This window comes from Rhinolophus sinicus, chromosome 5, assembly GCF_057876585.1.
Source record: "Rhinolophus sinicus isolate RSI-liver-muscle chromosome 5, RSI-T2T, whole genome shotgun sequence".
In the NCBI taxonomy this organism is placed as follows: domain Eukaryota; kingdom Metazoa; phylum Chordata; class Mammalia; order Chiroptera; family Rhinolophidae; genus Rhinolophus; species Rhinolophus sinicus.
The window spans coordinates 11,606,015-11,622,085 of record NC_142505.1 but is presented as its reverse complement, the minus strand read 5'-3'; the positions used below and the strand labels follow the sequence as shown (position 1 = coordinate 11,622,085).

At 37.8% G+C, this 16,071-nt stretch overlaps 1 protein-coding gene across 3 annotated transcripts in view; it reads right to left on the bottom strand.

Moving 5' to 3' along the window:
- The window catches only part of ULK4 (unc-51 like kinase 4), a 406,057-nt gene that overhangs the window by 253,751 nt on the left and 136,235 nt on the right, over positions 1-16,071 (bottom strand). For all 3 annotated transcript variants that reach the window (XR_016021270.1, XM_088798237.1, XM_088798238.1), the window contains exons 23-27: positions 14,963-15,096; positions 13,142-13,263; positions 12,927-12,983; positions 7,356-7,407; positions 7,160-7,254 (exon numbers count right to left, since the gene is read on the bottom strand). Coding sequence is in view for 2 of the 3 variants with exons in the window: in XM_088798237.1 (XP_088654363.1) it covers positions 7,160-7,254; positions 7,356-7,407; positions 12,927-12,983; positions 13,142-13,263; positions 14,963-15,096 (460 nt within the window). In the remaining variant the exon portion in view is untranslated. The remainder of the gene's footprint in view (positions 1-7,159; positions 7,255-7,355; positions 7,408-12,926; positions 12,984-13,141; positions 13,264-14,962; positions 15,097-16,071) is intronic.

The window sequence follows — 16,071 nt, the reverse complement described above, 5'->3', positions numbered from 1 at the left end:
AGGGAATTCTGCCAACAAATCCTGCTTTCATCATGTCTGTTTCTGTGCTGGTTTAGGTGAAGCAATTCTGTAACTATTTCAGGTGTAGTACAGGATTAAGCAAATGAGAACACGTGCTTATGCTGTTGGAAGCCAGAACTATGACAAAGAAAGAACAGACACACAAATACGGCACAGGGGAAGGCATGAGGGAGCCACAGAGGGATGGATTAAATGTGGAGATACTGGTGTGCACTCATGATTTCAAAATATGTGCGTGTGTATGTAAGTACACATGAGTGGGTAATATGTGTGTTCATATGTGTATGTACATGTGTAGATTTCCCAGCTGTTTCTTGGAAGGGCCTAGAAGCTAAGACATCCCAGGAAATAGGAGCACACTTAGTTCCCTGACTGTGGTCTCTCATGCCTTTTCCCGTGAAAGGGAACCAGGCCTCCTAAGAGAGATCAGTGCTTTCGGGGCCGGGGCAGGGTACTGACAAACTGAGGCAAGAATATCTGCTGGTAACAGAAAGTGAAGAATCACTGAAAAAGTGCTGGGGTATGTCTCAAGAACACAGGAGTCAACTTGAAAGGGTTTACACTGGCCACATCTGGGTAACAACTACAGTGATGAAGCCATTGGTACAAACCTGAACCTGTGGCAGACAGAATGTTGGCGGGCAGAAAGACGTCCACGTCCTAGTCCCTAAAACCTATCGCTCTGTCACCTTACACCGCAAATGGGACTTTGCAGATGTGATTAAGCTAAGGATCTTGAGATGCGGTGTTTATCCTGGATGACACAGGTGGGCCCACTGTAGTAGGAAGGGTTCTAATAAGAGGGAGACAAGAGGGCCAGAGTCAGGGGGGGGGGGGTGTGACAACAAAAGTGGGGAGGGGAGGAAGGGAAGAGGAGAGGGGGAGGGGAGGGGAAGAGAAAGGGAGAGAGGTGAGGATGCTATGCGTGCTGCTTTGAAGATGGAAGAAGGGGGCATGAGCCAAGGAACACAGGCAGCCCCTCGAAGCTAGAAAAGGCAAGGACACAGAGTTTCCCCTTAGAGCCTCCGAAAGGAACACAGGTCGGCTGACGTCTTGATTTTAGCCCCAAAGACCCACTGTGTACTTCTGACCTCTAGAACTGTAAGACAATAAATTTGTATTGTTTTAAGCCACGAAATTGCTGGTAATTTGTTACAGCAGCTGTGAGAAACTAACACAGACTATGAGTCCATAACAATGATTAATAGATAGTTAACTTTGCAAAAAAAAAAAAAAAGGCTTACAGTCACCAAGTTCTACACACCATTTTATTTATTAAAAATATTTGCATATTTAGTTAAGCTTTTTAAATTTAATATAACATACATACACAAAGGTGTAGTACTCCTAAGTATATATCTCAGTTAACTTTCACACACTCATGTAACTTGTGTAAAAAAACACAAGACATTACCAGGAGATTACAGAGCCCCCTTGTAACCCCTTCCAGTCACTACGTGCCTCAAGGGTAACCACTAACCTTACCTGTAATAGATTAGCTTTGTCTGTTTTTAAATTTCATGGAAATGAACTGGGATACTTTGTTATCTTTGTTATTTAAAGAAACTGAAATATATATTTAGGTGATGTGTATATTATCACCAGAACTTTCTAATAAAGAATCACTTTTATTTTTCCCTTTGCTATTATAACATGTTTTTTGAAACCACCACGAATGAAACAAATTCTCAGTACAAATCAAATCTTTGCGGTTTTTCTAACTGCTCTGTAGGCCACACTGATGATTTCCAATTGCGGAGGTACTAAACACTCTAAACGCTGGGAAAGATCTGAGTTAAGCACTTGTGCTCAGCAAGAATTAAATGCACGTAACCACTTCCACACAATAAAGTATTGATCAGCAGCCTTGAACATAGTTTGTGCAGCATTTCAAGCAATGTTACGCTCCTTGGGGTGCTGAATCTTCAACTTCATGTATTCCAGTCAGGCTCAAGAAGTGGTAATTAGAGGGTTTCCCATGAGGTATCATATTAAAAAATTGTTTTATGAAGCCCATGAGTTGCAATGATACCTTTCCTATCACAATATGTGCATTCTGTGGTTTCAGTGATTATAATGATAGCATTTCATGATTAGAAACTAAACTAAATATCTATTTAAATGTTAAGTACAGATATTTGTAACTGCTGGATCGCAACAAATTATCCATGGGGTTACTGCTCATTAGAGAAAAGAATCAATAAGCAACACTTAAGCCAGTACTATCTCAATGGCAGACTGAGAAATCACTGCTCAGAAAGTGAGCAGAACAAATAGGGTTTCTGGTAATAGTAGGTATGGTTATTTGGATTAACTCTCTCACTGAAAACAATTAAAAATGCCAGATAAAATACAGAGGGTGCCAAAAAAATGTATACACATTTTAAGAAAGGAAAAACAATTAAAAGTGAAGACTGAATACACATCAATAACAAAAGATGAATACAAGTCATGTTTGACTTCTGCAATTATTAAGAGGTGCTCAAAGTGGTTACCATTAGCGTCCAGACACTTCTGATTACGGCGAACTACTGCTTGAGCAACGTTGACCATCAGTAAAATGTGTATACATTTTCTTGGCACCCTGGTATCAAAGAACAAAACCTTAAAATTATTTAACATCTGAAAAGAGTGGGGGGAACTTTCAGGCCACCTTCTGAATGAAAGCCTTAACTGTGTGAGCATTTGTATCCAATTCTGTCAGCGCCATTTACTGACTGTGCCCTGGAGGCATTTACCAACAGTCAAACACAAGGCTCCCGTAGGGCCCACTGGGGTGAGAGACAGAGGTCAGGATCCAGATCTGCCCAGCACATGGAGACGTGTGAGTCTCCCACACTGAGTGGGGCACTGAGGAGCAGGCATCACACTCGCAGAGGAAGGGACCCAGATCTAGTGACCAAGCCCTCCACATGCATTCCCACTCCTGGGAAATGCCGAGAGAGCTGCTCCGGGACGTTCTGATCTCAGACCTATAGTTTCAGGGATTGGCAAAGTGGGTACAAAGGAGCTTAGTCTGAGGTAGCACCGACTGGCAGGGCCCCAACCCATCAAAAAGGCTCTTGGAGGAGGGAACATCAACACGAGGCTTCAGGAAATGCCTATGACCAAGAAGCAGTAAACATTGGGAAGGTCTCCACCTTGGAGATGACTTGGACATGAACAATGTGTAACAGACACACATCACACCAGTCTTCTGGCATTGGTATCATCAGACACAGTGAAAACAGTGGCATCTAACAAATGTGAATAAATAAATCAAAACTGGGAAATATATATATATAGGGACAGAAAATTATAAAAAGCAATACAGTAAATTGAAAAAATAGACAAACAGAATTTCTAATGATAACAGAACTTCTACATGAAAAATAACTAACAGTAAAAATTTAAAGGCAATGTTTGGCACCAGACTGCACAAGGAAGACAGAAAATTAATTATCCAGAATATAAACAAAATTATCTAGAATATGACACTGAGAGAGAAAACTGATGGAATACATAGAAAGACAGTAAGAAGTACAGAAAATGCAGTGAGAAAGCTTAATGTACATGTGACCTGAGTTGAAGATGACAGAGCAAAAGATAGAATAAGCAGAGATGATGGCTGAGAACTTTCCAGAAATTATGAAAAAGGACAATCCACAGATTCAAGAGTCACAGAGAATCCTAAGCAAAATAAATAAAGAAGGTGCATATTTAATCACATCATAGTGAGTCTACAGAAAACCAAAGATCCTCTCCCTCCTCCCCCCAAAAAAAGTCTTAAAAGGGAACAAGAAACAAAGAGATTATTTTCACAGAAAAAACACACTATCAGTTAACTTCTCAATGGCAACAATTCAGAATGTAAGATAGGAAATAACATCTTCACAGTATGAAACAATAAAAAAAAAAATAACTGCCAACCTAGATTTAATATCCAGGAAAAAAATCTCCTTCAAGAAACAATGACTTTATCAAACAGTTTGCCACCAACACACCCAAGCTAAGGAAAACTGTGAAGAATGTACTTCTGTCAGAAATAAGTGACGTTATGGAAGAAATGAGAACTAAGAAAGAAAAACAAAACAAAAAATTACTAAATATGTGTAATTGAACATTAAAATGTAATTGAACATTCTATTATAGTAGTAATAACACTGAGGGTTACTTTATTATTTAATAATAAAAGAGTTTAAAAAGAGAGAGACAAACAAGACAGACTTTAAAATGTCAGGCAAAAGTAACATATGTATCGTGCATGGACTAAATGCAGTTGAATAGGCTAAGGTCTATATTTTACTTAAATAAAAGAAAGTTTCATGAATTAGAAGAATTAATATTGTTAAAATGTCAATATTACCAAAAGCCATCTATAGATTCAATCCCATTTTTGACATGAGGGGGGGAAAAACTAGAAAAAAACGCTCCTAAAATTTATAAGAAACCACAAAAGATCCCAAATAGTCAAAGAAATCCTGAGAAAGAAAAACAAAGCAAGAAGCATCATACTCCCTGATTTCAAGCTACACTATAAAGCTACAGTCATCAAAACAGCATGGTACTGGCATAAAAACAGACAAATGGACCAAGGAAATCTACAGTCTAGAAATGAACCCAACCATATCTGATCAACTAATATTTGACAAGGGAGCCAAGAATACTCACTGGAGAAAAAACAGTCTCTTCAATAAATGGTGCTGTGATAATTGGAGATATACATATGAAAGAATAAAACTGGACCTGCATCTTACACAATTAAAAAAACAACTTGAAATGGATTAAATGAATTAAAGACTTAAATATAAGAGCTGAAACCATGAAAGTCCTAAAACAAAACATCAGAATAAAGCTGGTTGACATGGGCCTTGTTAACCATTTTTTAGATATGAAACCTAAAGTACAAGCAGCAAAATCAGGAATAAACAAGTGGGCAAGGGGCGTGGCCGGATAGCTCAGTTGGTTAGAGTGCAACCTCTGAACAACAGGGTTGCTGGTTCAATTCCCACATGGGATGGTGGGCTGTGCCCCCTGCAACTAAAGACCTGCAACTAAAGATTGAAAATGGCGAGTGGACTTGGAGCTGAGCTGCAACCTCCACAACTAGATTGAAGCACAACAACTTGGAGCTGATGGGCCCTGGAGAAACACACTGTTCCCCAATATTCCCCAATGAAAAACTTTTTTTAAAAAAGAAACCAAAAAAAAAAGATTATTGTAAAAAAGAAATAATAAAAAAAGAAAAAACAAGTGGAACTCATCAACCTAAAAACCTTCTGTACAGCAAAAGAAACCATCAACCAAGTAAAAAGACAACCTATGGAATGCGAAAACATATTTGCAAACCACATATCTGATAAGGAGTTAATATCCAAAATATATAAAGAACTCATATAACTCAAGGGCAAAAGAACAAATCATTTAAAAATGGGCAAATAACCCAAACAGACAGTTTTCCAAAGACACACAAAAGGCCAACAGGTACATGAAAAGATGCTCAACATCATTAGGGAAATACAAGTTAAAACCACGAGATATCACCTCATGCCTGCTGGAGTGGTCTTCATCAACAACACAAGACATAATGCTTATGCACAATAACCAAGATAAGGAAACAACCAATTGTCCACCGTTGGATGAATGGATAAAGAAAGGTGGTATAACACATACAATGAAATATTATTCAACCTTAAAAAAAGAAGGAAATCCTGCCATATGTGGCAACATAGATGAACCTGGAGGACATCATGTTAAGTGAAATATGCCAGTCCCAGAAGTCCCCTGATACGATGCACCAAAAATAGTCAAGCTCATAGAAGCAGATCCTAACATTGTGGTTTCCAAGAGCAGGGCTGGGGGGTTGGGAGGGAGGAGTTGCTCTTCAACAGGTAAATAGCTTCAATCATTCAAGAGGAGTTAAGTGCTAGACATCTACTGTACAACATTGCGCCTATAGTTAACAATACTGGGTTGTGCACTTAAAATTTTGTTAAGATGGTAGGTCTCATATTGTGATGTGTTCTTACCACAATATAAATAAACAAACAAACAAACAAACAAATAAATAAAACAAAAGACATAAATGCTGGCATGGATGTAAAGACAGGGAACACCTGTGCACTGCTGATGGGATGTAAAACGGCACAGCCACTATGGAAAACAGTATGGAGGACCCTCAAAAAGTTAACCCGTAAGTGAAAGCAAATATTTTGACTGAAAGATACCAAAATGCTGCATACTAAAACTTGTGGAATGCAGCTAAAGCAGTATTTAGGAGACGTAATCTTAAATGCATATATTAGAAAGAACAAAATATAAAAAATCAACAAACTAAATATTTATCTAAAAAAATTAATAAAAGAATGAAAAAATAAATCAAAGAAAAGAGAAAGACAACAAAGATTAGAGCAGAAATTAATAGAAAAGAAACATACGATAGAGAGAATAGCAAAACTGAAACTGGCTCTGCTAACAAAGCTAACAAACCTCTGGTTAGATTGTTTAAGAACAGAAAAGGAAATAACAATACATTGTAAACATTTTTAAAGAAGATATTATTAGATTATAAAGACACTTTAAAAAGATGGCAAAAAATATTATGAACTTATTTATGGCAATAAATTTTAAAAACTAGATAAAAAAACAAAATGAAAAAAAGACCTGAACAAGCACTTCATAGAAGAGAATTCCAAAATGACCAACAAACATTTGAAAAACTACTCAGCCTCATTAACATCTTGATCATACAAAAATTGAAAACTATGCTGAAACACGGCTATATACCCGTCCATTAAAAAGTCTAAAATAACAAGAGTTGCGAAGGATGAGATCAGGTACTGCATTGCCCGTGTGAATGTAAACGGGGACCACCTCTTTGGAAAACACTATGGTATTTTGTACACAAGCTGAATTTGCATATACCTTAAAACCACTCATTCCATCCCTAAGTATGTACCCTAAAAATAATGCACCCTTATGTAGAGCAAAACACATAAACAAGAATATCCATATTTGTAAATGCCAAAAACTAGAAACAATCTAACGTCTATCAAAAGTAAACAAGTAAATTGCGATATATACATATACTCAGATTTCTACAATAGGCAAAATTCCCAAGTAAACGAAAAAGTCTTTTTCTAAAGCTGCCAGAACTGACCGTAGTGCAATAGTCTTTCAATAAAACAGGATACTGTATTATTGCTTCAAAAGCTGACAACGTGATCTTGATAAATTCTTCCGATGCCATCAGTCCTAGGAATACAGTTAATTATTACCAGTGTTTATTTACATGTTCAAAATCACAATATCAAAGTACCTCAAGCAAGGACATAAAATGTCCATGATCTACTCACCTACAGCTCCATCTATGTTAGTTTCTCCTGAGTCTATCGATTTAATATGACTCTGGAAAACACAAAAATTTTAATAAATGGAGATTTCAAAGTAACTGAAATAAAATGTTTTGCCCCAAACCATGTACTGTTCTGAATGAAATAACTCATGAAGGCATTAAATACTATATACATATTATGGACACTATAAAAGTAGTTTTAAAATATGATCATATGAAATAGTATATATACGTTATAAACCAGAATCATTTTTAAACATATAAATCACTATCAACGCGATTTAAGGATGGAGTCAATTCAATAGCATCCATTATAAGCACAGAAATGTCAACCTGCACAAATGAGGATAACTCAGTTGATACCTACCATTGCCAATAACACACCACACTCTCACTCCTTTGGAAGGGACTGAGAATGGCACCTGACCAGGGGAAATAGGTGTCTCAAAGGCAAGTCCAGCCTTAGCCCCCCTGAGTGCAAACTGCATCATGAAGCAGTTTAGTTCAAGGCCTGTCTTCACATTTCCCCACTGTTCTTAGTTCCTCCTGGTACCTCTACCCCAAGCCCATTCCCTTGTTTGTGTCCCCACACTTTGTGCCCGGGCCTCCTTGCAGGAGGACCCCAATACTGCTTAAAGTCAGGCCTGCGTGAGTTCAGGCTCACTTAGAGGTGTGCTACCATTTCTCACCTTCTGCACTGGTGGAATTTTCAAACCAGGTATATGTGTTAATTTTTTTCTTTCTTAACGTCAACAAGGGTTATATAGAAGGTGAAACTACAGGCTTCTTTTTTATTTATTTTCTTTCTTATACTTCCAACTTAATCTTTTAAACTCTTAATGTTTCATTGATTTACCAATTTTAATGTCTTTTACATATATTTCTTCCTCTTCATTCTCAGTGTAATGAGAATTAACCAGAGGAGAGTGAGGACAGAGTGAGAGGCATCGATGATTCCTGGAGAGAAGGGAATGTGTGAAGGGTCACCTAGGTGAACGAGAAGATACGTACAGAGGGTGCCAAAAAAAAGTATACACATTTTAAGAAGGAAAAAACTGTATTAAATTGTAATACTCAATATATACCAATAACAAAAGATGAATACAAGCCATGTGTGTACATTTTTTTGGCACCCCCAGTATATTCGGAAAATGAACTGGATATACCAGTCTACAGAGAGGGCTCACTGGAGATGAACAGGCATGAATTTAGTGAGACCAGTTATTTTCATTGTTTTTCTCCAGCCATAGGTAACCACTCAATGCACGGTAAGGTAAGTGGACAATTACACTGAACCAGGATTGGGCTTTGTCAGAGCAGGACAACGGAGGAAGAGACAAAAAAGGGAGTTACAAGTGTATGCAAGGCAGTGATGGGAGCAGGACCAGGCACTCTGAGAAAACAGAAAAGTGCCACGAGAGGACAGGATGGTTAAGTGGAAAGTGTGAAGACAAATTTAAGATTCAGAGGGATCAAAGGGCTGTTGGAGATGGGGAGCAGAGGAAGTGAGTTGAAAATGAGGGGTCGTGGCCACAGAGTGTGACGATGAAAATAAGTTCATGGGTGTGGGCAGCTGTGAGAGGGAAAGACAAGTGCATGGGGAGAGAGGTGGTTGGGGGGCAGAGCTGGTAGGGAGGACTCTCCATAGGGATATCCGCTTCTCTAGGAATGGTAATGGGAGCAGCATGAAGACTGACAGTGAGCCCGAAGCCGAAAGATTCTGAGGAACGGGGGGCAAAGACCCAGAAATCTGTAGATGACCACAGAACGGCTGGCAACACAAGCTATCCTCTAATGGTGCTAGCTTCAAAGCTGGGAATTTTAGCAGAGGGGCAAAAAGGATGGACACCCAACCCACAGCTAGGCTCACTGGACGGAGTATGGGGCAGAAAATGGCCCCATCTAGAGGGAAAATGGAAAGCTGTGTCTGGAGGTCAGGCTAATACTATTCAATATTATTCAGTACTACTTCGAAGAAGCTGAAAATAAGCTACTATAGCAAATTGGATGTATGAATTCATTGTTTGTTAAAAAAAAAAAAACCTCAAACAAGCACATTTGTGTGACAATCAATAATTATATAGTATCATATTTTTAAAAATATAAGAGTACATGCTCTCTGCTTTATTTACTACATCTAAAGTCAAAAATCTATCAACAAAGCAACATGCTCTTAAAATAAAAATCTGCAGAGGACAGGAAGTATGTTTTTTTAAATAACTATCTCAATGCCCTCCTAGGATAAGTAAAGATTCATGAATGACGGAGATTATAATTATATTCCTGTATGAAAATCTGTCAGAATAATTTTATCATTTATTTTGTTTCTTTTATTTGAAAATTTGAATTGTGATGCATTTTTGTAGAAAACTATAACCACACAACTATCGCACTTTTATAACCTAATGAGGTCAGAATTTAAGAACAAACACAATAAACTTCTCTTCCTTAGCTCATTAATCATTTTCAAAGAACACAAGAAACACAGTGAACCTCAGGTTAATACACATCATGAGTTCTGGAACATATTTCCTCAATGTCACTACTTCCTGTTTCCCAGACAATTCAATGGGGGCCCAAAAGAACTATGTTATTCACCAGAGAATTTCCCCATCACACTCGCCCAGATGCTTTACTGCTGAAAGTATCCCCACACACTTTTTTTTTTTACTGGAGAGGGAGACAGGTATGATGACACACTGCTTTGACAATAAGAAGTGAAAACAGCAATTATCAGCTGTGTAGTCTTTCACTTGGAGCCTTTGAAAGCTTAATAATGGTTTACAAGTACCCTGCTAGCTCGTTTCCAAACACTAACCTCTTTAAAATATAAGGAGATCAAAACTTCATTTTATTTGAGAAAAAAATGTTTACAAAGTTAATTCGCATAGTCATGCCTCCATATTTAAGAAGCATCTTGAATTTTCCTACCCCCAAAATAAAAGCTGGCTATATAGGTCAAATAGGCAAACCATGCCCTGGTGCCAGTATGAAAACTGAAGCTAATGGGAAGCACAATTCCAACGCCCTCTCCAGCCTGCTGCTTGATGACCCTTCTAATGAGTGGAGATCACACCAACCTTGATTGCCACCTCCGCACCCACCACATTCACCAGAGGCAGGCCAGCGGCTCCTGGGGAGCTGCTTTAGCAAAAACCCAAAAAGTTCCTAGCAGCAGCTTGATGCTACCGGATACAGCTACTAAAGGTGAACCAGGCTTGAATACCTCAAATTGAGGCATATTTTTAAAATATAAAAAGACAACAGACCTACCATAGTACAGTAGCTACTCTACCAGGTACATCTGGACAAACACTAAAAATGGTATTTATCTCCAATAGACCAATAAGGCTTTTAAAACACAATGCTAAGTACATACATATGAATGGGCTGCTGCCTCAGACCACCAGGAAGAGATGCACTATGCTCTGGGCGGTTTCACAAAGTCATTGTGTCGACTGACTGGTCTAGGGAACATTTATAGCTGTGTGGCCCAAACCAAAAACGAAAGCTCTCAAATACGTTTAGGAAATCTTTGTTTAAGCAAACTTAAAAAGAGTTCTTGGGAGGCAGAAAATGCCAAGGCTGGAATATGCTCCTCTACGCTGTGAATTTCTGAGGGGCTGTAGGACGCTGGAAACCTTAACGGTACCTTGTGGCATCAGAGGGCACTGTGACTTCCATCATTTTTTGGCACCTTCTTGAGTAAACTCATAAAAGCAACAGCCAGCACTCAACGGTTCATAACAACATGCATAAGAAGGGGTTAGGTAACTAAATGCAGATCATTCACTTTAGTCAATACTGTTCTTCTTTTACTAGTACCTCATCAGTGCCATCAACATTGAGTGTGAGAAAGATAAACACACAGCTCAGGCCAAATAACAGATGTGATAAAAAAATAATAACAACAACAAAAGAATTCTGGGATTGGCCATGATTCAAACGAGGAAAATAGTCTGATAAGAGCTAAAAGACCCTTTCCATTTTATTTGCCTAAATTCCATCTATCTTGAGTGACATTATAAGGAAAAAAACTGATAAAGAGTTTCCAATATCATAATTATCTCTGAACCAGGCAAGTTATTTTCCATTCCCTAAAAGGGCCTGTATTAAGAAGGCCCCACAGAATGCTCCCGAATCCTCACAGAATATCTCACTCCTGGGAGAGGATGAGGAGACTCTTCTTCAGTGTGGCCTCCCCCTTTGTTTCTCAAGAGAGCATTACGGGGAGCAGAGGAGTTCTCCCTAAAACAGGTACATGTCCCTCCTGAAAGTCCATAAAGACTTTTATGTTGGAGACACTTGGTGGTTCCTTGAAAACCTAAAGCATACTCAGTTAATGTAGGCAGAGAAAAGTACTACACGTGAGAAAAAAAATACGAGAACAAACACAAAACCATTATACTTATCCCAGATAAATACTGTGCCAAGATACTGCAAGGTGCGCTGCAAGGGCAAGAGTACTTCCTTCAGCCATCAAAATGTGGTACAATGGCATTATAGATACAGAATTACAGTCATGCCAAAATGATACCCATAGTGTACTTAAAACAGATTTAAAAGCCAATTAAAGAAGGCGGTAAAAAAAAGTTTAATAATCTGTAAACTCATGAGTGTATAACCAAAATTATATACTTTGTAGAACTTGGGATTCACGGCACTAGGGTGACCAACATTTGAAACTGAGCACAAAAGAATCCCTACTGCATAGCCTGAGCACACTTCATACTAAAAGTCAGTGACCTGCACTCAACATCTGTATTTCAAAGCTTCATACTTCACCCCATGATGAACCTTCTCAAAAATTATATTCTCACTTGTGGGTGACAATATTTTTTTTTTTTAATTCAAACTAACAATAAAATTGAGATGTTTACTTCGCTTTAACTAGATACCTCTATGGCATTTTTAAAATCTCAGTTCAGTGTTTATTATGAATATCAAAGACTGGAGACGCCGTGTGACAAATGTCTTAGCTTTCCCTTTGAATAGCTCCCATTTTATCAATGATATATATTCTAAGTATGCCAGGCAAGAGAAAAAGATAACATAATCATGGGCCACAATCTGAACAAAGAAACTATTTTTTGCCAGCAAAAACTTAAAGTGAAAGATACAACAATGATTTGTTTTTTCTTGCGAACCATCTCATCAAAATTAAATTAAAGAAAAAGTTCAATTGAGCTTAACTTAGAGAAACTGCACATAATTGGACAATGTAATCCAAAGTGAATAATGATGATAATACATTCAGCATTCAGTTTTCACCACTTTTATTATTTTAAATTTTTTCACGATACTTAATACCAAAATCTATGAAAGAGTTTCCTACGGACTTATTTACCCTGCTCGGGGTTGTCTCTGAACAACATAGATTATCAGGAGAGAATGCATTTTTCTCCAAATGTCAATTTTTATTACAGTCAACAGATAAAAATATAAAAAGGTCACTTCCCTAGAGACAAATACCACAAGGATTTTAAAATTACCTCATTCTGACACCAAATTCCACAAACAGTAGAGACCGCCACATTTGTATTAAGAGCATGAAAAATTCAGTGTTACTCACAAGGATAGTCCCGTAACTGAAAAGGAACTCTTCTGTTACAACTTGAGGTCGAAATACCTGTGTGGTGAAAGTTGCCATAGATTAAATCCCGAAAGCCATGTACAAGGGAAAAAAAAAAAACAACTGAAAACGTTTTGTCTGAGTTGGCATTTCTCAGCTCCAGTTTACAAAGAAGGGAGGCACAATTAATTTTTGGTTTCTTATAAAGATGGTACCTGAGAAGTTACGAGGTGAAGCACTACGGGCATCAGTGGGAGACACATCTTCAGCTGCTTCGCTTGAACTGTTGATGGATGTTTACGGCCAGACACGTTTGCCAAAGCACTGAGAATGTCACCTGTGGAGCACATCGTGCAGGGTGCATGGAGATTACAGACCACAGATACGTAGGGACCACTGGTCATCACTGGGACACTAATGGGGTTGCTGAGGTAACGAAACTCCAAATAAAAGAAGTGGGTAGAAGCTGTGTTATTTTACTCACAAATATTGCGATTATAACAAAAAAGGTGTGGCCTCTAGGGATGGAACACTCCATGTCTCATCTAGAAATTTAAAATAGAATTTATAAATAGTATGGTAGAGTGGTGTTTTTAGAAATGATTTTTCCTTTTTTTTTTTGTAATTTTCCAAATTATAAGCATAAGCACCTATTACTTTGGTAAACAGGAAAAAATTATTTTAAATGAGAAGTGAACAGATTATAGATCACTTTTTAAATAATAGTGCTCTGTATTTTAAAATGATTATAGGTCATTTTTAAATAATGGAATAGATGGAAATAAAAATAATTAATTCATAAAACTTCTCATTGGATGACTCGTCATATCCTGAAACAGCATGAGGCTAGTAATAAGAAACTGATCCAATTGATCAGATTGTAAGTTTCAGGTTGAATATTAAAGAAAGGTTACAATCCAAAATAAATTTTGAAATGCTCTATTTTCAATCTTTAACAGGCAAAAAATCTCCCAAAGTATCAGTAAGGAGCAAAAACATACTGTCAATCAGCCACGATGATATTTTCATTGCTCTGATTTAATATTCTGAATTTCAGTGTTTAAGTATATTTTACCGTATTAGGTTGGATCAAATGTAACATTTTAAACATTTCTGGTTTATAGCTACATCTGCTGGAAAAGCATGGAATGGGATTTACACTAAATGTACACATTCCTTACATAATTTTAATTTCTGCAAATAACAATGAAATAAGGGATTAGCCATAATAAACATCCTTTGCAAATCATTATTAGATATTTCTATTTTAAATGTCTCAAAGAAATTTTCACACTGAACTTTAACCCTTTCACTGCGTTGAGTTCAAGCTGGTTCTCCAAAATGTGTCAAAAATCCACAAAAAATAATTACAGTATTTACATTTTTAAGTAAATACAGTTAAGGTGCTACATTTTATTAAAATAAATGATTACTTTAAAGTATAAAAATTTCCTATTGTTATTCATTCTTGAAAAACACAAAAATATAGGAAAATGTACATCTGCTTTCCTAAACTTCCTTTCCGGAACACTGACAAGATTTTTTTACAGTTTGAGCTCGTGGGGTAAAGTCAAACTCCACACTCAGCAGCATGGAAATAGCATTCGACTATAGTCAAATGTAGTAGCCTACAGCATTTTAAAATTCTTTTAACGATAAATAAATGCGTGGTTCTAATCTGAAGGGGAAATTTTTCTTCAGAATTAGACAGAAAAATCTGAAGAAAGGTTCCCCAAAATAATAGCGTAAATCCAATTTTAAGCAATTAAAATGCTTTTATTTTCCAAAATCGCCAGTTTACCACAGATGATACCTCAACATAACCTTTAGCCTGTTCGTTGCCTCAATCATGTCACAGATGCAAAATAATTAGGAAAATAGAAAAGGCACATTTAAATCTTGAAACTACACATTCAAGGAAAAGTGTCACTGCACTCGCTTGCAATAACTGACCAGCAAGAGAAAAAAGGTGATACCTAAAAGCCAAGTGGCAGACGAGGTAAGCAGCAAGGGGCTGGAGGACAAGACTAATTTACCCAGGATTCGTGGCAGTTCCTGCACGATGTGACGGATGAGAAGTTCCAGGCATTTGGACAGGTACTCATTGCTGCTTTGCTGCTCCTTGCCTGGAGTGGTCTTCCTGCTGTCTCTCTCGATGTACATCACAAGTCTACACACAGGAAAGTGCAACGGATTACCTCTCATGATAAAAGAGTTGATAGCATCTGCCCAAATATGCCACCAAGACAAGTGTTTCCAGGGGCACAGTCCCAAATCATGTTAACATTTAGATTTGTGGCAACTTGTCGGGTGCAGTCCTTTTTTGCCTTAGAAAAATCTAAACATTTATGCAGAAAGAAAATAAGACAGACAACTGATATCTCTGCCAGTGTATCAGAAAACAGTGCCCTGATTTCATTTGCGCGTGGCCCATGAAAAGAAATCACATTCTCCACATGATGGGTGAAAGGCAAACAAAGGCATCTGGACAGACGAGGGTTCTTGGTGTTTCAGAGATTCCAAGTAGAACCACAAGTTGTCTGTACTTTGGTTGTCATTACTGTTCAACTTGCTCGGAATTTCAGACAATTCACATGATTACCAGTTCTTTCAGCAAATTGCATACATGAATCCAAATAAAAAGTTTCATTCCAACGCTGGGTGATATCAACAGCAGACAGTTCCCAAACATCTGGATGTCACATGTCCTTTTGTCCAGTAGTTTTATGACATTGGCTTTTAATAAACTCATTTCTTTTTCAAACCACAGGCATTCACTTAGCATCAACGTCTGAACCAACTGTCTCCAACCTACAACTAGGGGTCATATTGGACCATCACACTAGATACTTAGGGTGTTGTTTACAAGTTTTAGGTCCACGTTTCATCCCCTTTCCTGGACCCACCAGTCGTCTTCCCAAGTTCCCATTCCCCTTGACTCTCTAAATGGCAAAGAGCGCACTGATTTCATCAGGCACAGGGCCCTTTACAACAACCTCCCTTGCTGACTCCCTATCATCCATCTCGCCAACTCTGTTGTAATGACTCATCCTAGCCAACTTCTATTTCGCAGAAAGAGCTTCCAATCAACTCCCACCATAAACGGGGAAGAGGAGATTTTGAACATAATACATGCATGTAAAGT